General features: G+C 34.3%; 1 protein-coding gene across 1 annotated transcript in view; it reads left to right on the top strand.

The window, feature by feature from the left end:
* Positions 1 to 15,612: 15,612 nt before the first annotated feature.
* Positions 15,613 to 25,016, top strand: part of LOC135197251 (serine protease 44-like) — an 18,800-nt gene continuing 9,396 nt past the window's right edge. Inside the window, 4 exon segments of the mRNA XM_064224347.1 lie at positions 15,613 to 15,787; positions 16,678 to 16,775; positions 19,125 to 19,311; positions 24,283 to 24,370. Of these exon segments, the coding sequence (XP_064080417.1) occupies positions 15,742 to 15,787; positions 16,678 to 16,775; positions 19,125 to 19,311; positions 24,283 to 24,370 (419 nt within the window). The 5' untranslated portion in view covers positions 15,613 to 15,741.

Here is a 25,016-nt window from a genome sequence, read left to right as displayed (position 1 = left end):
TTAACCTTGGAGAGAGAGAGAGAGTGAGAGTGAGAGGGTTGTTGGGACATGATAAGGGATATAACTATCTAGTTATCTTGCTTGCCGTGGTTTTCTTATCTCCGCCTAGACGGAGGGAGAATATATAAATATCTGTACTACATATCCGCCATCTTGGACGTCATTCAGTTGGTTCACGTGATATTTTAATGCTTTTCTTACTTTAAAGGACCTTAAAATACACACACACACACACACACACACACACACACACACACATATATATATATATATATATATATATATATATATATATATATATATATATATATATATATATATATACATACATACAGTCATAAAGTCCCAGTACCATTACAAGCAATAAACACTCGTAATGGTACTGGGACTTTATGGACGCCCTGTATATATATATAATAATAATATATATATATATATATATATATATATATATATATATATATATATATATATATATATATATATTATTCGGAGGACAACAAAGCCATAAATATACATGAAAGATTGTTACATACAAGAATTCATATGTGCTTTAACACCCACCCGCAGGCAAACATACATACACGTATAGTATTCGTACCCGTCTACCAACGGCGCGGACAATGAATCACAAAGCATGAAACAATATGAAACAATTACAATTAGGTAAGGTATCACCACCATCAGAGTGAAGCATGGTAACATGATTGCTCTCAAGTTATCGGAATCCAGATTGCAGCATTTTTATTCATCTGGAAAAGATTAAATACTCTTTTTTTTTTTTTTAAGTTCACAAGACTTCGGCCTCAGGGAATTTACCCAAAGATTTAGTATGGGGTTTGAATCATATTATTATAGCATTCTTTATTTTTTTTCTGTGACAAATAATTTGAAATTTTTGAAATTTATAAATTATAATAATTGAAAATAATGGTTAACTTAAAACGACATAAATAAACTATTGTTTGGATAAGAAATTATTTTTATTACTATTATTATTCAGTGGTACAAGCCAAAAAGCGACATGACCTAGATGAAGCATATTTTAATTAGAATACCTGTAGGCCTATTTTATGAAAACTCATGGCAAAGCTTTAATAATGCTGTTGATGAAATTAGCCTTATGCCAGCACGAGCTCTTGCTCCAAAGAGCACTGTAACATTAATAAAGATCACATTCAGTTATATCTGTCCAGTCTGTTATTGTAGAAAGTGTTACGTTTTCTTTCACAACGTCACTAGTGTTTCATAGAAAACGATATAATTGATATTTAGGGGAAGTCTCATTTATTTTTCTCTGGAATATTCTATAAGAAAAACCGGAAAATTTAACCGTTTCCTAGTGTGCTTAAATCTCTTATTCAGGTAGACGAGTTATCAGCGTCTTGTCAAGGGTCTCCTAGGTGAAAAATCTAACTTGTGTGGGACAGAACAGACCCAGTCACCCTAAGGAATGAAGATATTTGGGCGGTACGTATAGAAAAAGAGGACTTAAAAAGTATACGTTTATGTATGAATGTAGACTATTCAGGTCAAATTATAGGAATATTCCTATATATACAAATACCAATACGTATATGCAGTAATATATAATATAGATATAAATATATATATATATATATATAATTATATAAAATTATTATATATCATATATACGGATATATATATATATATATATATATATATATATATATATTATATTATATAGATTATATAAAAAAAAATTAAATAAATATTATTATATATATAATTTGTTCAGTACTTCAATATATGCGAAAAAAAATAATGTCAACCGAGATTTGCAATGCATTGTGGAATTGTCAGCACCACTGGAGCATAATGGTCACGAATAATAACTTCCCAGGAAAATATTAAGGGAATATCTACTGTAATTCTGTTTGAAGAGGGTAAAATATTTGTTTATTTATTCATTTATTTACTTACTTATCGTAATTCTGAATATTAAGAATAATTCTATGGTGTTGGGAATTGGAGATACATTGATGGTGATTCTAAAAAGCTATATATATATATATATATATATATATATATATATATATATATATATATATATATATATATATATATATATATATTATTATTATATATTGCTACTTTCAAAATGCAGTTTTCCCTCTTTGAAATGTCTTGTAGATTGTGTAACATTTTTTCAGATCCTAGATAGATTAGAATAGGATGTTTTAAAATGTGTGTTCAGATTTCGCATTAACGTCATGTAAAAAAATATATATCTAACGTAAAGAGAGAGATCCTTGTCTTTTCAAAGCTGCAAATGTTTAACTTTTATGTCAGCACTTTGAAATTAGAGTCTGCGAGATCCGTTTGCGTCCTGCTCTGTCAGCGCGTTTGATAATGAGCTCGACTCTTTTTACGTGGTCATCAAAAACATGTCAATCTTAATTATCGTTTACCCTCCGTTTCAATCGGGTACGTATCTGTTGAGCAGTCTTGTCCTTGTACGTGTATGTATTTGCCGAGTCCCACACCGTGGATGTTGCCACATTATGTGTGTAAGATTGCGGTCAGATTCAGAACTTTCGAGAAGCTTTCGTGCCTAGAACGTTTTGAGACATCTGCTCTGTCATTTCATAAAGGAAGAGATATTCATTCGATCTTAAGACCTCGAGGCAGTTAGATCTCCCTCTCTCTCTCTCGCTCTCTCTCTCTCTCACATCAACATCGAGATTAATTAACGTAACGTAAATTTGGTCACTCATATTGTGAGAATTGTATATTTGATATTTCTTAGAATTATTTAGTTTATTTAATTTCTTTTGTGGAATCTGAACAAACATTTCGTAACGGCGCCTTGTTTTTTGTGAAAGTGTAATTTACAAGAGAAGAAAAGAAGTTGGTATACCAGAAAAGTAAAGTGTGTTATATTTTTATTAGTTGCAACTAATAATTGTTAGGAACAGTGAATAACTAATAATGGATAAGGAGTGTGTTTAACTAATAATTGATAGGAACTGTTGTCTGTTAAGAAGGTTTGGTAAAAACTGTTGGTTACAGTGTTATGAAAAAGATTTACACTTTTACACATTGCTGATATTTTTTGTGTTTGTGTCTGTTTCATTGTTTGTGCACTTATTCATTTTCTTATTGAAGTGTGTCTTTTTGTTTTATATTTTCATGGCATGCACAAGTTAATTGACTTAGTTATTTTCATTGCTGTTATCATTGCACATTTAATTAAATTTAACACTTGTGAATTGATTTGCAATTTACTTAGAATTCTTTTCAAGTTTTATTGTTGTTTAGCACTTGTGAATTAATTTCAAATTTTCAATTATTGCATAACACTTTTGAATTTTGATTGAATTAATTTTCTTGAATTTGTGATAAATTAATTTTGATTTAAGTTTTACTTAATTTGATTCAAGAATTAATTAAACTTACTTTGTTTTCAAGTAACAGTAATTTTCCCTGATATTGTGAATTTCACTTATAAATTTTGAATTTAATAATAAATTTTTGTATTTAAAATTTTTATAAGTGTTTTCTTTATCTTACACCAGTATAAATATATATAATTATGACTATATTTATGATAGGTAGAGACATAGAGTGGTAATTGATTTGCTTTCCTTCAATTTAATTGAAGTGACTTAGAACCAGGGAAGTACTTAGACTTCTGAAATCAGGGAAATACTTAGAGTTTTGAAAGTTGTTGATGGAGTGATGCCCTTTGATTAATTTAATTACTTACAAGATTACCTCACACCTGTTTTGATGAACTTAGTCTGATTTTCTGCAATACTGGTAAGTGTTAAGGGATCACTGTTGCCTTTAGTGTATTCAGTCGTTTAAACGTGTTATGAGGGTTCAGGTGTTTGGCTTTTGGTGAGGTAATAATTGATGCAAGGTAACCAGATACTTGGCACTTCGTAACATTGTTTAATGGTGCCCAGACCCGGGAAAGCAGATTTCATTATCAGTCTAGAATATTACTGGTGGTGTTAGGAATATATTTTGTTAGGAGAGTGACCATATAGTTTTGTTTTGGCCTTTATTGTATTGAATTGTAAATTGATAACTTAGAGGAAAATGGCTCAGTTCAATGTTAAGGAATTTTTAGCAGCTCTTCCGTTCCAAGTTTTGTCTGAAACCACTCTGTCTAGAGCACAGTGGAGCGCTTTAGCAGAGGCATGTGGTGGTTATGTGTCTACTAGTATGGTAAAGGCACAAATAAGATGTATTGCTATGGAATCATTGATAAAACTCTGGTAGAATAACTGATGAAGATGAGTTAGAATTGGCTCAAGAGTTGTTGAATGTAGCACGTGCTGATCTCATAAATAAGCAAGCAGAAAAGAAAGAGAAAAGTGATGCAGAGTTAGAGCTTAGACGCATTGAAGCAGAAGAGAATTTGATTAAGCTAAAAATGCTTGCTGAAAGAGAGAGAATGCAAGCTGAAAGAGAGAGAATGCAAGCTGAAAGAGAGAGAATGCAAGCTGAAAGAGAAAGAATAGACAGGGAAAAACAAGAAAGAAGAGAAAGAGAAGAAGAAAAAAAGCAGCAGAAGAGGAAAGAGAAAGAATAAAAGAGGAAAGAGAAATCGCAAGACATGAAAGGGAAATGGAATTAATAAAAGCTAGAATCACATTACCTGTAACACGGGTATAACCCTAACCAAGGTAATCAAGACCCTGTATTTGATGTAGTGAGAGTACAGAAGTTAATCCCTAAGTTTACTGAAGAAGCTCCAGATGAGTTTTTTGATCACTTTGAGAAAGTGGCTTCAGGTATGGGATGGCCAGAGGATAAATGGTCAGTTTTGCTACAAAGTGTCTTGATTGGTAAAGGGAGAAGTGCTTATCTAGCCTTAACAGCTGATCAGTGTAAAGACTACAAGGTACTTAAACACAGTGTGTACAAGTTTACCAGATGACCCCAGAGTACTACAATGAGAGATTCAGAAATTTAAGAAAAGATGAGAAGGGAACCTTCTTAGATTATGCTTACAAGTGAGAAGGTGTTTCAAACGTTGGGTAGAAGCTGCTAAAGTTAAAACTTTTGATGAGTTAGAAGAGTTACTTGTTCTTGAACAGTATCTTAAGGGAATTCCTGAACATATAAGAGCCTATTTAAGAGAGAGAGAAGTGAAGAAACTTGACAAAGCCGCTACACTTAGTGAAGATTACAATATAATCAGTAGCAAACGTAATTACAATGTCAAGTACCAGAGTCAACAACGCCCAGGTTTTAAGTCTTATCCAAATAACAGGAACAAATTTAATGGGAAACCTTCAAGTGATACTACTAAGAGTACACAAGGTAATACAGCTCAGCAAATTAAGGGTAGGCTCCACTTTGGGGGGTGCCGATCGTAAAAATATTTGCCAAAAATACACTAATCAAGACAGGCTAATGAAATTTCAGGCATTATTAGCACTATAATAATGCATATTCTCTGTGAGTTTTTATCATCCTACAGGGAAAATTCATGATTTTATGAAAAAAAATGTGAAAAAACGGAAATTTTCCAGGCCCCTCGTACTGAAGGTTATTTGGTGATTGGTGAGAAACTACAGTCTTGAATAGAAATTCGGTCTGACAGAATGTTGGTATATCCACCTGGAACATGCACAAAAAAAATTATCAAAATAGAACAGTAAATAAGCACGTAATAACAAAAAAAGAGCAACAACTTTGTAAGTTCAGCGAAAGCCCCGCCGAAATAGCAGACTATAGCTAGGAAGAAATATTCAGGAAAAATTTAAATCTCGATTTTTTTTAAGAGGGACAAAACCTTTTGAGAGTTTGTAGTTAACATGTCACTTGATAGCCTAAAACATCTAAAAAATTACTATTATTTAGGACAATCAAAGAAAAAAACCACCCCCACCCTTTTTTTTTTTTTTTTTTTTTCCCTTTTTTTTTTTTTTTTTTTTTTTTTTTTTTTGGGAGGTGGGTTTTCTTTGATTGTCCTAAATAAATAATTAATTTTTAGATGTTTTAGGCCATCAAGTGACATAATAACTACAAACTCTCAAAAGGTTTTGTCCTCAAATCGAGATTTGAATTTTTGCCTGAATAATTTCTATTCCTAGCTATAGTCTGCTATTTCGGCGGGGCTTTCGCTGAACTTACAAAGTTGTTGCTCTTTTTTTTGTTATTACGTGCTTATTTACTGTTCTATTTTGATAATTTTTTTTGTGCATGTTCCAGGTGGATATACCAACATTCTGTCAGACCGAATTTCTATTCAAGACTGTAGTTTCTCACCAATCACCAAATAACCATCAGTACGAGGGCCGGAAATTTCCGTTTTTTTCATTTTTTTTTCATTTTTTTTTTCATAAAATCATTAATTTTCCCTGTAGGATGATAAAACTCACAGGGAATATGCATTATTATAGTGCTAATATGCCTGAAAATTTCATTAGCCTGTCTTGATTAGTGTATTTTTGGCAAATATTTTTTTACGATCGGCCACCCACCCCCCAAAGCTGGAGCCATACCCTTAATGTGAAATCCTCATCCAGTTTTTCAAGACAGTTACAGAAACCTAATGTTGTCTGTTTCAAGTGTGGAAGAGTATGACACTACAGTCAAGAGTGTTACCGGAATCAACAGCAGTCAAAAACCAGTTAGTCAAGTTTTGTGAAGAAACAAACTACGAAGAGCAGTGTGGGAAAGAATCAGACTCCAGAGAAGAATGAAACTAAACAAGCTGAATGTTTAGCAACCAGTGGAAATGTTACCTCAAGCAGTGAGTGGTTAAGCATGTGGAGGCTTTAAGCCATATATCTATGAGGGTATGCTGTCAATCAAGACAAGGAAGTATGCAGGTACCAGTCAAGATATTACGTGATACAGGGAGTAACCATAGTGTGGTAGTACGTGGTTCTCACCCTCAGTTGGAGAAGTCTCACAGGAGATTCAGTTATTTTGAAGGGTATAGGAGGAGAGGAAGTAACTCCTATATGCCGCTTACACCTGTCATGTGAATTGGTGACAGGGAATGTTGATTTTGCTGTAAAGGACTCCACTAGCTGTGGAAGGTATACATGTTCTGTGGGGAATGAAGTTGGTGGTGTGCCACTTTATTCCTTGTCCTGTAGTGACAGACAAACCATTGAGGATTAGTCCTACAGAAGAGTTGGAGGAGAATAACCCCCACCTGTTTTCCTAGTTGTGTAACTACCCAGAAGTATGAAGAGGACTACGGACTGTAAGTGAAGAAACTGAGGATTTACACACCCAAGAAGGATCAAGTGAAGGATCTTTGTGCTTAGAAGAATTATTCCAGGGAAGTGAAGTTTCCCATAGTGCTGACCAAGAAGAGATTTCCCAAGAAGATGAAGAAGACGGCGACGAAGAAGAAGAACCTGATGTTCTTGAAGAGACTCCGAGTAGTCAAAGTGTTGCTGAAGACAGTAGTGAAACTACAGTAGTGAGTTAGCAGATATTGAGAATTCAACCTTTGAAGTTGGTCAAGTGACAAGAGAGAAGCTGATGGACTTGCAGAAGAAGGATGCATCGTTAACTGATTTGTTCTTCAGAGTTGTTGATCGAGAAGAGATGCCAACAACACTCCTACCTAGTTACTATCTGAAGGAAGGTTTGCTGATGAGGAAGTATAGACCTACAGATATACCAGGAGGATGCTGAATGGGGCGAATATCATCAAATTTTGATTCCATATCCATTGAGAAAGCAAGTGATTGCAGTAGCTCATGAGGTTCTGGACATATGGGAATCAGGAAAACTGTGGAGAAGATCATGAAATATTTTTTCTGGCCTGGACTTCACAGAGAATGTTAGCAGGTTTTGGTTGTGAGTGTCATACCTGCCAGATAGCTGGAAAACCGAATGAAACCATCAAGAAAGCCCCCTACAACCTATAGAAGTTTAGAGGAGAACCCTTTAGCAAAGTGATTATAGACATGGTTGGACCATTGCCGAAGACAACGAAAGGAAATGAGTATTTGTTGACATTAATGTGTCCTGTGACAAGGTATCCAGAAGCAATCCCTGTTAGAAACATATCTGCCAAGATAGTTGCTGAAAAACTTGTGGAGTTTTTTCTCAAAGTTTGGAATACCAGAAATAGTACAAAGTGACAGAGGAACAAACTTTACTTCAAAGTTATTCCAGGATGTGATGAATTTGTTAGGGGGTGAAACAACAGTTTCAACCGCCTTATCATCCAGAAAACTCAAGGTGCCTTGGAAAGGTTCCACCAGACATTGAAAAGTATGCTGACAAAGTATTGTTTCTGAGTCAGGTAGAGAATGGGATGTTGGTTTACCATTAATGTTGTTTGAAGTTAGGAATGCTTATCAAGAAAGTATGGGATGTTCACCTAATGAGATGATTTTTGGAAGAGAAGTGAGAGGACCGTTGAAGATTCTTGCAGAAAATTGGGAAGAAAATCAAGAGGAAAGCCAAGCAGAGTATGTGAAGAACTTAAGGAAGAGGTTGAAAGAGATTAGAAAATTCTCTTTAGAAAACTTGAAAATGAGTCCAAGAGAAAATGAAAAGGAGATTTGATGCTAAGACTAAGCTAAGAAGTTTTAGTGTTTGGTCAACAAGTGTTAGTGTTCTTACTTGTCAAGAGATTTCCCCTCACTTATAAATTTCAAGGTCCTTACAAGATAATTCAGAAGTTAAGTGATAGAAACTTATGTGATTGAAACACCAGAAAGAAGAAGAAGACAAAGGAAGATACATGTGAACCTCTTGAAACCTTATTCTCAGAAACTAAAACTGAAACTGTGTGTCAGTAACCCAGACAAACTTTACTACAGAAGACGATGATGGCTACGAATTGGAGCTGCAAGCAAGAGAATAATTCTTCAATTTTGGAAAATTTGGAGGATAAACTGAAACATCTGAGTGTTGAACAAGGTGAAGACTTAAGTGACGTAATTAGAAGTTTTCCAGAAATTTTTTCAGATGTTCCGCCCTAGGACGTACTGATCTGACCAAGCATGAAATCAAGATTCAAGAAGATGGAAAACCTTTCAAGCAAAGAGCCTATCGCTTATCACCGTATCATCGAGATGTTTTGAAGAAGGAAGTTGAGTATTTGCTGCAACATGGATTAGCAGAACCCAGTTCAAGTCACTTTAGTTCTCCATGTGTGTTAGTGAAGAAACCAGATGGTTCATTTAGGTATGTGTACTGATTATAGGAAGCTGAATTCTATCAGTGTGGCTGATAATTATCCTTTGCCTCTTATAGATCAGTTACTTGATAATATTGGGCAGGCCAAGTTTGTTTCCAAGATAGACTTGTTGAAAGGATATTATCAAATTCCCTTAGATGAGAATGCGAAGCTGCTGTCAGCTTTTATTACTCCTTTTGGACTATATCAGTATACTGTTCTGCCGTTTGGTCTGATGAATGCACCCGCACATTTCAACGAGTGAGGATCAACTGTTAGGATCAATAGAAGGAGTAGGTGTATACCTAGATGACATCGTGATTTACTCTACAACGTGGGAAGAACATCTGAAGATTCTGAAGAAAGTTTTCAAGAAACTACAAGAAGCAGGATTAACAGTCAACCTAGAGAAGAGTGAGTTTGGAAAGGCAACTGTACATATCTTGGGTTTGAAGTTGGGAAAGGCCTTCTTGCTCCAGTAAATGCTAATGTAGAAGGTATCCGTAAGGCTACCCACCTACTACCAGGAAACAGCTACAGAGATTTTTAGGCATGGCTGGTTTCTATCGTCGTTTTTGCCCAAATTTCTCAGCCGTAGTAGCTCCCTTGACAGACTTGACTAGTCCCAAAGCTAAGTTTATTTGGACTCCAGAGTGTCAAGAATCCTTTGAGAAGGTAAAAGCCCATTTTAACTTCAAGACCAGTACTTCAAGCTCCAGACTTCGACAAGAAATTTGTGATACAAGTTGATGCGTCAGACTGTGGTGTTGGAGCTGTTCTACTTCAAGAAGATGAAAATAATATCTACCATCCTGTATGCTTCATGTCTACAAAATTGAAAAAAACATCAGAAAGTATATTCGACAATTGAAAAGGAAACTTTAGCCTTAATCACTGCATTGAAAAAATTTGAAGTGTATGTGAATAGACCTAGGAATGAAGAAATTGTAGTGTTTTCTGATCACAATCCACTGTCATTTATCCAGAAAATGAAAAATCATAATCAAAGACTGACCAGGTGGTCTTTGTGCCTGCAACAGTATAACTTAAGAGTGCAGCACATTAGTGGCAAAACAATGTAGTTGCTGATTATTTATCTCGTTGCGAATCGTTGGATTCAACACCGTGATAAAAAAATCTTCTGGGGGGAGGTATATTATATATTGCTACTTTCAAAATGCTGTTTTCCCCTCTTTGAAATGTCTTGTAGATTGTGTAACATTTTTTCAGATTCCTAGATAGCTTAGAATAGGATGTTTTAAAATGTGTGTTCAGATTTCGCATTAACGTCATGTAAAAAAATATATATCTAACGTAAAGAGAGAGATCCTTGTCTTTTCAAAGCTGCAAATGTTTAACTTTTAATGTCAGCACTTTGAAATTAGAGTCTGCGAGATCCGTTTGCGTCCTGCTCTGTCAGCGCGTTTGATAATGAGCTCGACTCTTTTTACGTGGTCATCAAAAACATGTCAATCTTAATTATCGTTACCCCTCCGTTTCAATCGGGTACGTATCTGTTGAGCAGTCTTGTCTTGTACGTGGTATGTATTTGCCGAGTCCCACGTGGATGTTGCACATTATGTGTGTAAGATTGCGTCAGATTTCAGAACTTTCGAGAAGCTTTCGTGCCTAGAACGTTTTGAGACATCTGCTCTGTCATTTCATAAAGGAAGAGATATTCATTCGATCTTAAGACCTCGAGGCAGTTAGATCTCCCTCTCTCCTCTCTCGCTCTCTTCTCTCTCTCACTCAACATCGAGATTAAATTAACGTAACGTAAATTTGGTCACTCATATTGTGAGAATTGTATATTTGATATTTCTTAGAATTTATTTAGTTTATTTAATTTCTTTTGTGGAATCTGAACAAACATTTCGTAACGGCGCCTTGTTTTTTGTGAAAGTGTAATTTACAAGAGAAGAAAAGAAGTTGGTATACCAAAAAGGTAAAGTGTGTTATATTTTTTATTAGTTGCAACTAATAATTGTTAGGAACAGTGAATAACTAATAATGGATAAGGAGTGTGTTTAACTAATAATTGATAGGAACTGTTGTCTGTTAAGAAGGTTTGGTAAAAACTGTTGGTTACAGTGTTATGAAAAAGATTTACACTTTTACATATTGCTGATATTTTTTGTGTTTGTGTCTGTTTCATTGTTTGTGCACTTATTCATTTTCTTATTGAAGTGTGTCTTTTGTTTTATATTTTCATTTGCATTCACAACGTTAATTGACTTAGTTATTTTCATTGCTTTATCATTGCACATTTAAATTAAATTTAACACTTGTGAATTGATTTGCATTTACTTAGAATTCTTTTCAAGTTTTTATTGTTGTTTAGCACTTGTGAATTAATTTCAATTTTCAATTATTGCCTAACACTTTTGAATTTTGATTGAATTAATTTTCTTGAATTTTGTGATAAATTAATTTTGATTTAATTTTTACTTAATTTGATTCAAGAATTAATTAAACTTTACTTGTTTGGTTTTCAAGTAACAGTAATTTTCCCTGATATTGTGAATTTCACTTATAAATTTTGAATTTAATAATAAATTTTTGTATTTAAAATTTTTATAAGTGTTTTCTTTATCTTACACCAGTATAAATATATATTAATTATGACTATATTTATGATAGGTAGAGACATAGAGTGGTAATTGATTTGCTTTCCTTCAATTTAATTGAAGTGACTTAGAACCAGGGAAGTACTTAGACTTCTGAAATCAGGGAAATACTTAGAGTTTTGAAAGTTGTTGATGGAGTGATGCCCTTTGATTAATTTAATTACTTACAAGATTACCTCACACCTGTTTTGATGAACTTAGTCTGATTTTCTGCAATACTGGTAAGTGTTAAGGGATCACTGTTGCCTTTAGGGTATTCAGTCGTTTAAACGTGTTATGAGGGTTCAGGTGTTTGGCTTTTGGTGAGGTAATAATTGATGCAAGGTAACCAGATACTTGGCACTTCGTACAATATATATATATATATATATATATATATATATATATAATATATATATATATATATATATATATATATCACACATATCCACAGGTGAAAAATAAGAGACAGGGTGTAGGTCCTGACCGGTTTCGGCTTTATTTTCAAGCCATTGACAAAGGACTGATACATAGTATTAGAGTTCACGAGTATATATACTACAAAGACAGTACTGACGAACATACACACAACAGTTTGAGACTGCAGATCCACCCACGCAGGTGTCAAGGTAGGAGTGGCTTTCAAAAATCATTAGGCTAAAATTTACAATAAATTCTCTAGGGATACTACCGCTTAGGGTACAAGTCCACACCTGACAGGTGTCAGGGAGGCGGGTTGAACATTCTATACAACTAGCCCCCTTTACTGTGTTACAATATAATAATCCTATTTTTTCATATATCTCTACAGCCAACCTTAAAATTTAAACAGTTTACAAATTTCTTTTGATATTAAAGGATCAAGTTTATACATTCCTTGACTGATGTTCATATTATTGTTGTAACTTTCTTTTATAAAACTAGATTCAATGATATTCCTTTCCAATGCATTATTAGAACACACCAGCTTTTTTGCCCCTTCCCAGTAATAGCATGATTGTTCTCACTAACATGTACAAATATACCACTATTTCCCTGTGCATATCTCACACATTGTTTATGTTGTTCTATTCTTTTTTCCAGTGCTTTCCCCGTTTGACCAATGTAAAAGTTGTCACAAGACTTACACGGGATTTTATATACACATCCTTTAGCATTGTCGGGGGAGTTCTTAATAAGTACCTGTTTCATTGTTTTATTGTTTTTTAAAAACTACATTAACACCAAAATTCTTCAGGAGATGTGGGATATCTTTCATATTACTATTATAAGGTAGTACAAGCAAATTTTTGTTGTTGTAAGGTTCTTTTTTATTTTGATACATGGTCTTTTTTGCCGCTTTTAATGCATTGTTTAGTACATTATCTGGATATTTCAGTTTCTTGCCTGTATTCTGAATCTTATCTATTTCCTCATCTATATATTCTGGGCTACATACCCGTAGTGCTCTTAAAAACATAGAAGCAAACACTGATCTTTAACCTTATTGTTTTGTCCAGAATAGAAATGTACATAGGAAGAAATATTAGTAGGTTTTCTGTAAAACACTATACTTAAACCCACTACTATTTCTCCGTATGAGGACATTCAAAAAAGGGTAGGCATTCATCTTTTTCTATTTCCATAGTAAATTTAATTGATGGTACTAATTGATTTAACCAACCTGGCAAAAAGTTATTTACATCTTCATTCCCTGGCCATACACAAATTATGTCGTCAACATATCTAAACCAAGGTACATTTCGTGGAATTATATCATTTAAAATTTTCTTTATATAAATTACTTAGCACTGGGGACAGAGGGTTTCCCATTGCCATACCAAAATTTTGTGAGTAGAATTTTCCGTTGAATTCAAATTTACAGTCTTTAACACATAATTTTATTAGTTCAATTAAGGTGCTTTTAGAAAATGGAATATCCAGTTGTTTGTTTTCTAATAATTCCGATAAAAACTCCAATAAATCATCAATAGGCACTTTTGTGAATAGAGATACTACATCGAAGCTCACAAGTCTCGATTCACTATTAACTTTTACACTATTTAGTTTATCTATCAGGTCCACATTATTCTTAATATTGGCATTAGAGATGTTACCTACCAATGGGTTAAGGATATCCACTAAATATTTTGCTAATTTATAAGATGCGGAACCCACTGAGCTGATAATTGGTCTGGCAGGGAAGTTTGCTTTATGGGTTTTTATCGTACCATACATATACGGTAGCGATGGGGAGGTCACACAAACCTTCTTTATAAGACTTTCGTTGCCTTTTAACAGATTTTTCACTTTTTTATTAAAACCACTATTCACACTTTCTATCGGGTTCTTATTTAATTCTTTATAAGTGCTATTATCACCCAAAAGACTTTCCATTTTTTCTATGTATTCATTTTTGTTTAAAATTACTATGGCACCTGATTTATCTGCTTTTGTCATGTGTATATCTTTATCTTTTTTCAGTTCATTGATGGCATTCATAAATCTTTTTGGGTACGTTTGTGGTGTCTGACTTTTTCATGCTTCCATAAATCACTCCCTTAATTATGTTGACATCTTCACTAGTTAAATCACTATATTTTTCTAAGTTGCACAATCCTTTAGTTATTTCTACGGGAAGTATAAACAGTGTAGAAATGGCTTGAAAATAAAGCCGAAACCGGTCAGGACCTACACCCTGTCTCTTATTTTTCACCTGTGGATATGTGTGATAAATGAATCACGTGCTAAAGTGATTATAATCATCATATATATATATATATTATATATATATATATATATATATATATATATATATATATCATATTATATATAGCTTTTTAGAGCCACCATCAATGTATCTCCAATTCCCAACACCATAGAATTATTTTTAATATTCAGAATATATATATATATATATATATATATATATATATATATATATATATATATATATATATATAAAACCAGTTTTTGAACAATCATTTATCAGAAAAATGGCTCATAAGAAACTCTCCGTTAAGTGTAATAGTAACTACGTAGCTATGTATGCAATGTATAGAAGTAGAGACTATTCTAGAGATGATAATCCAGCCCAAAAATTCGCCTTTAAATGAAGGACAGTGGCTCAGTTAGACCGTTAAATGACATTTGCATTTTGGCAAGAAGCATGAAGGCTTTAATTAAGCCACTTACACATGAAAGACGTCTAAATACCAAATGCATACAAGCTCAGAATTGAGACTTCTGCCTCCCTGGCCGTTTCAGTTAATCCCAGCAAGGTTACTTCGTCCGCAAAGCGCCGAAAAAAGAAGAAGAAAGAAATAAGTTGTCAAACAACTTTCCGCCACCCTCCGGCTCCCATCTGTGACGTCACACGCAAGGGCGACTTGGCAACTCTTTCCTACAGCCGTCATGCTTTAACGGAAGAGACTATCTTTATACAGATAATGTAACTTACTGGCCGTATCTGGTTACTGTCTTATAATATACATAGTATAAGGATATGTAGCGACGCCCTCAGTTGCTTGGTAATACGAGGTATACCGTATACATTCTCATTACGTTTCTGTTAATGTTTTTTATGAAGAATACCATATAGAAATTCCAGAGGCAGGGATTTCCCCACCTCAAGACGATATTCCGACATGTGGGTACCTACTAACAGTTCGTAGTCACCCAGAATTGTAGACGCAATGAAATGAATAGTTTAACATATAATCTCGATTGCAATATAATCTGCCCAAATCAGGTTACTTTGACGCTATAAATCTATCGATTCAAAACACAAATTTGATAATATAACGCCGTCAAAGAAGAATAATTCCTTCAGAGAAAAAGGCGACATGGCATCTGTCGGGTTTTCCCATTCAGGTGAACTCTGTCAACACAAACGCACGAGATAGGAGTCTAGGAGTCCAGTAGGCTCTGAGGGATTCTTTTCGTCTTTAGTTATCGCCTGTGGTCGGAATGGTCTCCTAAGTTTCGTTAGTGATTTAAACCTTGTAGTGACGTTAAACAATGTGTTCCAAATGGATTATCCTGGTGGCGTTCATCACGCTACAAGGTAAAGGACTGTTATTTAATTTTTTTTTTATTAAAGATAGTTTTCGTTTATCGGCCTAATGATTAGTACAAGTTATTTGAGACTTGTAATGTTACCACCCCCCCACCCCGCCTTTTTTAAAAATTAATTATTGAAGTGTGTGTTAGGGAATAAGTTACTGACATGTTTATATTTCAGTCATTATGTCCAGGTGGATCTAAAGTAGTGAACTTTTACAGTTGTATTTAAAGAACTCTCATGAAATTTGTGAAAATCAAAGTCTGAGCATGATGGAAAATGTATAATCTAAACCGGCATTTTGTGTGTGTGTGTGTATGTATGTATAGTGATTACCATTCGACTGTTTCAGTTATGTAGGCATGAAGAGTGTATTACTTTCTGTTGTATGAAGTTTATCCATTCTCCACGTGCACTGGGTCCGGAGGGGTTGAGGGTTGTTGGGGGTTGGGGGTGGGGGGGGGGGGGGCTCCAGGTTCCGTGGGAGTGTAGGTATGACCGCTTCCGTTGGCTGGCACAGTTGCTTCAGTGCTTATACGTTGGTTATGTTCAATGCTTGGTAGACTAGTCTTTCAGGACACAATGGTAGGCGATACCAGAGGGACTTTTATTTATAAAGCCTTTCCTTACGTACTAATGCTCTGCGGACAATATGAAATACTTCAAATACTTTTAGTTGAATTTGAAAATAATCACTTTCATCTATATATTATATATAGATATATATATATTATATAATAATATATATTATATATATGTATATGTATGTATGTATGTATGTATGTATGTATGTATGCAAATAAAACTGTAAAGGAAAACATAAGCCTGATTATCAACCGCTGATTCCACATATATCTCGAGACTTTAAAAGTATCTCTCCACTCCAATTCCAGGTGGTGGTCGTGTGTCAGGCCAGAATGTTGATTTCAAGAACATCCAGTCTTTCTTGAACCAGTTCTGTATTCCTGGATCAAGCAATCCGGGCTGTACCGTAAGTGGTCGATTGTGTGAGTGTATATATGATATATATATATATAATATATATATATATATATATATATATATATATATATATATATATATATAAATTGCAATGTACTAGTATATATTAAAGGTACTACGAATAAGATAATAATATACATATATATATAATATATAATTATATATATATATAATAGATATATTTAATATATATATATATTATATATATATATATATCTATATATATATATATATAATTCGCAATGTCTAGTATATATAAGGTATACGAATATATATATATATATATTATATATATATATATATATATATATAATTGGGGTAATATATAATTATATAATACATATATTATGGTTATTCTATATATAATATATTATATATATATATATATCTATATATATATATATATTATATTATATAGGAGCTTCAGAAGGTGTCCATGATACAAACAGTAAAAGGAATCAAGTTTATTTTCAACGAAACGTTTCGCACATGAAACTTCTGTGCATCACCAGTCTGTAAAAGAGCAAAGAGACACATAAATAACATTCAGTGATAAAAACAAAGGAACTCACAAATATTAAAATAGTCTTAAAAATTGAAAATCAAAGTAAGAACAAACCAAGGTAAAGAGAGAGAGAACAACCCAAACACCAACCGTCCATAATGTAGAGAGAAGATGGAATGACTAAAAATCCAGTTGACGAATACGACGTCAACTATGCCAGGTATAGAGTTGCTGAGGAGGTATTGCTATTGAGTGAAGGAACAAGTTTCTTAATGTATAACGACTCGAGGGTAGTTAGATGGTCAGGATTTTTGACATAATCTATTATTTTGAATTGTTCTTTTTGGATTTCAATTTTACAATTGGAAGCGTGGTTCCTGATATTGGAAAATTCAGGTTATTTTATTTTTTGACCAGTACGGAAGCTGAAAACCAGATGGCTACAATATCTGACCCTCAGCAGCCTCCGAGTCGATCCAACGTAAGAGCCCGGGCATCCAGGGCAAATAAATTTGTATATGACGTTGGATCTCATGAAGGGCTGAAGGCGGTCTTTAAAGTTAAAGAAGGAGCCAATTGTACATGGATTATTTGTTATAAGTTTGACTCTGAGACAAGGAATCTCTTGTTCAATGATTTGTGCGAGATTGGACTAGAATTTTAAGTCAGGCATATATGGGATAGTTGCCTAATTTTGATGTTCCTAAGAAACTATTTTATGCAACTATCCCATATATGCCTGACTTAAAATTCTCGTCCAATCTCGCACAAATCATTGAACAAGAGATTCCTTGTCTCAGAGTTAAACTTATAACAAATAATCCATGTACAATTGGCTCCTTCTTTAACTTTAAAGACCGCCTTCAGCCCTTCATGAGATCCAACGTCATATATAAATTTATTTGCCCTGGATGCCCGGGCTCTTACGTTGGATCGACTCGGAGGCTGCTGAGGGTCAGATATTGTAGCCATCTGGGTTTCAGCTTCCGTACTGGTCAGAAAATAAAACGACCTGAATTTTCCAATATCAGGAACCACGCTTCCAATCGTAAAATTGAAATCCAAAAAGAACAATTCAAAATAATAGATTATGTCAAAAATCCTGACCATCTAACTACCCTTGAGTCGTTATACATTAAGAAACTTGTTCCTTCACTCAATAGCAATACCTCCTCAGCAACTCTATACCTGGCATAGTTGACGTCGTATTCGTCAACTGGATTTTTAGCCATTCCATCTTCTCTCTACATTGTGGACTGTTGGTGTTTGGGTTGTTCTCTCTCTCTTTACCTTTGTTTGTTTTTATTTTTATTTTTAATTTTTAAGACCATTTTAATATTTGTGAGTTCCTTTGTTTTTATCATTGAATGTTATTTATGTGTCTCTTTGCTTTCTTACAGACTGATGATGCACAGAAGTTTCATGTGCGAAACGTTTCGTTGAAAATAAACTTGATTCCTTTTACTGTTTGTATCATGGACACCTTCTGAAGCTCCTATATATTTCTATTTTTCAACTGAGCCTCCCTCTTCTCTCTTCTCTCTCTCGCTCTCTCTCTCTCTCTCTCTCTCTCTCTCTCTCTCTCTCTCTCTATATATATATATATATATATATATATATATATATATATGACTGGTAAAAATGTTGTTAAAATACTATAGTCTCTCTTCTCACTAGTTTCTTTTTAGTATGTTTTTAGCGGCATCCCATTGCCTTCTTAGCCATAAACAACATTAATTACTGAAAATAGTTCATTGTTGAAAAAAATAAGTGCGATGGTAGACTCCTCAAATACCAAAGTAACATGATTTCCTTTATATTCTTCCTCTCCAGAATACCTCAGTGGTTCCCGCAGGAGGATCACGCCCTACGCAGACCCCCTCGCCTACGGTAGTCCCGTTCCCCTCGTCCACAGCGCCGCCTGTGCCCACGTCTCCGTCAGGATGCTTCGCCAACGAGAAGCGCTGTCCACAGCTTCTGAGCCGATGCGTCCCCGTCGAGATCGACTGCAACATCGTCGGTGAGTGTGAAGGAGAGAGAGGTCTTCCTGGTCTCGTGATTTTGGAGAGGAAAGAAATTGCAGGGGATTTTTGCCAAATATCGTTGTCGTGGTGGAGATTTCAAGGAATTCGATTCAAATTTCGTTTTCGTGCAGGAAAGTTTAAGGAATTCTTGTCAAATTTCGTTTTTCGTGGGAGAAAGTTTAAGGAATTCTTTTCAAATTTCGTTTTCGTGGGGGAAAGTTAAAGGATTTCTTGTCAAATTTCGTTTTCGTGGGGGAAAGTTTAAGGAATTCTTGTCAAATTTCTTTTTCGTTAGGGAAAGTTTAAGGAATTCTTGTCAAATTTCGTTTTCGTGGGGGAAAGTTTAAGGAATTCTTGTCAAATTTTTTTTTCGTTAGGGAAAGTTTAAGGAATTCTTGTCAAATTTCGTTTTCGTGGGGGAAATTTCAAGGAATTCTGGTCAAATTTCGTTTTCGTTGGGAAAAGTTTAAGGAATTCTTATCAAATTTCTTTTTCATAGGGGAAAGTTTAAGGAATTCTTGTTAAATTTCGTTTTCGTGGGGGAAAGTTTAAGGAATTCTTGTCAAATTTCTTTTTCGTTAGGGAAAGTTTAAGGAATTCTTGTCAAATATCTTTTTCGTGGGGGAAAGTTTAAGGAATTCTTGTCAAATATCTTTTTTGTGGGGGAAAGTTTAAGGAATTCTTGTCAAATTTCTTTTTTGTGGGGGAAAGTTTAAGGAATTCTTGTCAAATTTTGTTTTCGTGAGGGAAAGTTTAAGGAATTCTTGTCAAATTTCTTTTTCGTTAGGGAAATTTCAAGGAATTCTTGTCAAATTTCTCGTTTAAGGAATTTTTGTCATTTTCGTTGAGTGGGGAAAGTTTAAGGATTCTGTCAAATATAATTTCTGTGAGGGAACGTTTTTTAAGGAATTCTTTTCAAATTTCTATTTTTGTGGGGAAAAGTTTAAGGAATTCTTGTCAAATATCTTTTTCGTGTGGGAAAGTTTGAGGAATTCTTGTCGAATTTCGTTTTTGTGGGGGAAAGTTTAAGGAATTCTTGTCAAATTTCTTTTTCATGGGGGAAAGTTTAAGGAATTCTTGTCAAATTTCTTTTTTGTGGGGGAAAGTTTAAGGAATTCTTGTCAAATTTCGTTTTTGTTGGGGAAAGTTTAAGGAATTCTTGTCAAATTTCTTTTTCGTGGGGGAAAGTTTAAGGAATTCTTGTCAAATTTCTTTTTCGTGGGGGAAAGTTTAAGGAATTCTTGTCAAATTTCTTTTTCGTGGGGGAAAGTTTAAGGAATTCTTGTCAAATTTTGTTTTCGTGGGGGAAAGTTTAAGGAATTCTTGTCAAATTTCGTTTTCGTGGGGGAAAGTTTAAGGAATTCTTGTCAAATTTCGTTTTCGTGGGGGAAAGTTTAAGGAATTCTTGTCAAATATCTTTTTCGTGGGGGAAAGTTTAAGGAATTCTTGTCAAATTTCTTTTTTGGTGGGGGAAAGGGGCAAGTTTAAGAATTCTTGTCAAATTTTTTCGTTTTCGTGGGGGAAAGTTTAAGGATTCTTGTCAAATTTCGTTTTCGTTTGGAGGAAAGTTTAAGGAATTCTTGTTTTCAAATTTTCTTTTTTTTTTTTTTGTGAGGGAAAGTTAAGGAATTCTTGTCAAATTTCTTTTTCGTGGGGAAATTTCAAGGAATTCTTTGCAAAATTTCTCGTTTTAGTTGGAAAAAAAGTTTAAGGTTTGGAATTCTTTTCAAATTTTTTTTTCGTAGGGGAAAGTTTAAGGAATTCTTGTCAAATTTCGTTTTCGTGGGGGAAAGTTTAAGGAATTCTTGTCAAATTTCTTTTTTGTGAGGGAAAGTTTAAGGAATTCTTGTCACATTTCGTTTTCATGGGGGAAAGTTTAAGGAATTCTTGTCAAATTTCTTTTTCGTGGGGGAAAGTTTAAGGAATTCTTGTCAAATTTCGTTTTCGTGAGGGAAAGTTTAAGGAATTCTTGTCAAATTTCTTTTTCGTTAGGGAAATTTCAAGGAATTCTTGTCAAATTTTGTTTTCGTTTATAGGAAAGTTTAAGGAATTCTTGTCAAATATCTTTCTCGTGGGGGAAAGTTTAAGGAATTCTTGTCAAATTTCTTTTTTTGTGGGGGAAAGTTTAAGGAATTCTTGTCAAATATCTTTTTCGTGGGGGAAAGTTTAAGGAATTCTTGTCAAATATCTTTTTTGTGGGGGAAAATTTAAGGAATTCTTGTCAAATTTCTTTTTCGTGGGGGAAAGTTTAAGGAATTCTTGTCAAATTTCTTTTTCATTGGGGAAAGTTTAAGGAATTCTTGTCAAATTTCGTTTTCGTAGGAGAAAGTTTAAGGAATTCTTGTCAAATTTCTTTTTGTGGGGAAAGTTTAAGGAATTCTTGTCAAATATCTTTTTCGTGGGGGAAAGTTTAAGGAATTCTTGTCAAATTTCGTTTTTGTGGGGGAAAGTTTAAGGAATTCTTGTCAAATTTCGTTTTCGTGGGGGAAAGTGTAAGGAATTCTTGTCAAATTTCGTTTTCGTGGGGGAAAGTTTAAGGAATTCTTGTCAAATATCTTTTTCGTGGGGGAAAGTTTAAGGAATTCTTGTCAAATATCTTTTTCGTTGGGGAAAGTTTAAGGAATTCTTGTCAAATTTCGTTTTCGTGGGGGAAAGTTTAAGGAATTCTTGTCAAATTTCTTTTTCGTTGGGGAAAGTTTAAGGAATTCTTGTCAAATTTCTTTTTCGTGGGGGAAGGGGAAAGTTAAGGAATTCTTTGTCAAAATTTTCGTTTTCGGGTGAGGGAAAGTTTAGGGAATTCTTTTGTCAAATTTCTTTTTCGTGGGGGGCAAGTTTAAGAATTCCTGTAACAAAATTTCTTTTTCGTGAGGGAAAGTTTAAGGAATTCTTGTCAAATTTCATTTTCGTGAGGGAAAGTTTAAGGAATTCTTGTCACATTTCGTTTTCGTGGGGGAAAGTTTAAGGAATTCTTGTCAAATTTCTTTTTCGTTAGGGAAATTTAAAGGAATTCTTGTCAAATTTTGTTTTCGTGGGGGAAAGTTTAAGGAATTCTTGTCAAATTTCTTTTTCGTTAGGGAAAGTTTAAGGAATTCTTGTCAAATTTCGTTTTCGTGGGGGAAAGTTGAAGGAATTCTTGTCAAATTTCGTTTTTGTTGGGGAAAGTTTAAGGAATTCTTGTCAAATTTCTTTTTCGTAGGGGGAATTCTAGTCAAATTTCGTTTTCGTGGGGGAAAGTTTAAGGAATTTTTGTCAAATTTCGTTTTCGTGAGGGAAAGTTTAAGGAATTCTTGTCAAATTTCGTTTTTCGTGACGGGGAAAAGTTTAAAGGACAATTCTTGATCAAATTTCGTTTTCGTGAGGGAAAGTTTAAAGAATTCTTGTCAAATTTCTTTTTCGTGGGGGAAAGTTTAAGGAATTCTTTTCAAATTTCGTTTTCGTGAGGGAAAGTTTAAGGAATTCTTGTCACATTTCGTTTTCATGGGGGAAAGTTTAAGGAATTCTTGTCAAATTTCTTTTTTGTGGGGGAAAGTTTAAGGAATTCTTGTCAAATTTCGTTTTCGTAGGAGAAAGTTTAAGGAATTCTTGTCAAATTTCGTTTTCGTGGGGGAAATTTCAAGGAATTCTTGTCAAATTTCGTTTTCGTTGGGGAAAGTTATAGGAATTCTTGTCAAATTTTGTTTTCGTGGGGGAAAGTTTAAGGAATTCTTGTCAAATTTCGTTTTCGTGGGGGAAAGTTTAAGGAATTCTTGTCAAATTTCTTTTTCGTGGGGGAAAGTTTAAGGAATTCTTGTCAAATTTCGTTTTTGTGGGGGAATGTTTAAGGAATTCTTGTCAAATTTCTTTTTCGTGGGGGATAGTTTAAGGAATTCTTGTCAAATATCTTTTTCGTGGGGGAAAGTTTAAGGAATTCTTGTCAAATTTCTTTTTCGTGGTGGAACGTTTAAGGTATTCTTGTCAAATTTCTTTTTTGTAGGGTTTGTTTTCGTAGGAGAAAGTTTAAGGAATTCTTGTCAAATTTCTTTTTCGTGGTGGAACGTTTAAGGAATTCTTGTCAAATTTCGTTTTTGTGAGGGGAATTTCAATGAATTCGTGTCAAATTATGTTTTCGTATGGGAAATTTCTAGGAATTCTTGTGAAATTTCGTTTCTGTAGAGAAAATTATAGTTATATTATGTTTCCTCAGTGGAAATTTTAGGGAATTCTTGACAAACTTAGTTTCTCTGAGGCTAATTATAGTTGAATTACGTTTCCTTAGTAGAAATTTTAGGGAAATCTTGACAAATTTAGTTTTTCTGAGGGTAATTATAGTTGAATTATATTTCCTTAGTGGAAATTTCAGGGAATTCTTGACAAATTTAGTTTTTCTGAGGGTAATTATAGTTGAATTACGTTTCCTTAGGAGAAAATTTAGGGAAATCTTGACAAATTTGGTTTCTGTGAGGGAAATTATTGTTAAATTACGTTTCCCTAGGGGAGATTTTAAGGAATTTCGTCAAATTTGGTTTCTGTTGTTAAATTACGTTTCCCTAGGGGAATTTTAAGGAATTTCATCAAATTTCTTTTCTTTAGGGGGAAATTTTAAGGAATTTCGTAAAATTTCGAATCCTAAGGGTCATTGCCGCCCGTGTACCCCCCTTGGTGCTCTGTAGGCACTAGTAAAGGGTGTTTGAAGAGTCTCTTCAGACCCTAGCTACGCCCACTCTTTAGCCTTTTACTTTACTTCCATTTCCTGTTCTGTTCTTCAGTATTACTGTACAACCTCTCTAATATTATTACCTCTTGTAGTTCATCTCCTTTACTTTCTAGATCTCTGTATCCAACTCCCAGTGCTTGGCTTGACAGCCTAAAGTTCATAGAATCAACTCAAATAATCCAATCTCCTACTCCAAGACCATTTTAGAAGTGACGTTTCATGTGAATAGCGAAATGTCCAGTGTTTAAACAGAGCACCCGTCCCCTGTCGACAGATTCGGGCGTGACGTGCAGGATTCCTGAAGATTTTGGTGTGAAGACCCAGGTACTGATATGCGGAGACGATACTCCCGTAGGGGTAAGGTAAGTCATTTTTGTCAATTTCCAGTTATGAGTTTCATTATCCCTTGTTTGATAAACCTGGTCTGTGTTCTGATTGTTGGCATGGAAATGATTTGCGTGTTTTATACCACACCAGATAATATGTCACACCAGATAATATGCAGCGCCTCAGTAGCATGGTCGGTTTGGTATTGACCTGCCACCTCGGTGGCCGCGAGTTCGATTCTCGGGCATTCCATTGAGGTGTTAGAGATGTGTTTTTCTGGTGATAGAAGTTCACTCTCGACGTGGTTCGGAAGTCACGTAAAGCCGTTGGTCCCGTTGCTGAATAACCAGTGGTTCCAGGCAACGTAAAAACACCATACAAACAAACAAACCCGATAATATGTGGCTTGTGTTTAAAATATAAATGAATATGACTCAAGTGTGCCACAATTGATGTAAACTAAGTTGACTAGTTGAGTCTTGCCATGAAAAGTCTTATAACAAATGTTGGCAAAGATACAAGGAATATTACTTGACCTGAGGTTAGGTTTGGTTAAATAAAATTTCACTCGATGTAGCTAACGTGTATAGCTTCCATTAAGGCCTCCACAATGCTATTTGTTCTGAGCTTAAAATTCATTGCTCGCAGATACATCAAACATCAAGGTGATTTGGACGATAA

This window comes from Macrobrachium nipponense, chromosome 18 (assembly GCF_015104395.2).
Source record: "Macrobrachium nipponense isolate FS-2020 chromosome 18, ASM1510439v2, whole genome shotgun sequence".
NCBI classification, from domain to species: domain Eukaryota; kingdom Metazoa; phylum Arthropoda; class Malacostraca; order Decapoda; family Palaemonidae; genus Macrobrachium; species Macrobrachium nipponense.
Note: the sequence above shows the minus strand (reverse complement) of the source record. Positions and strands in the feature narration are given on the sequence as shown.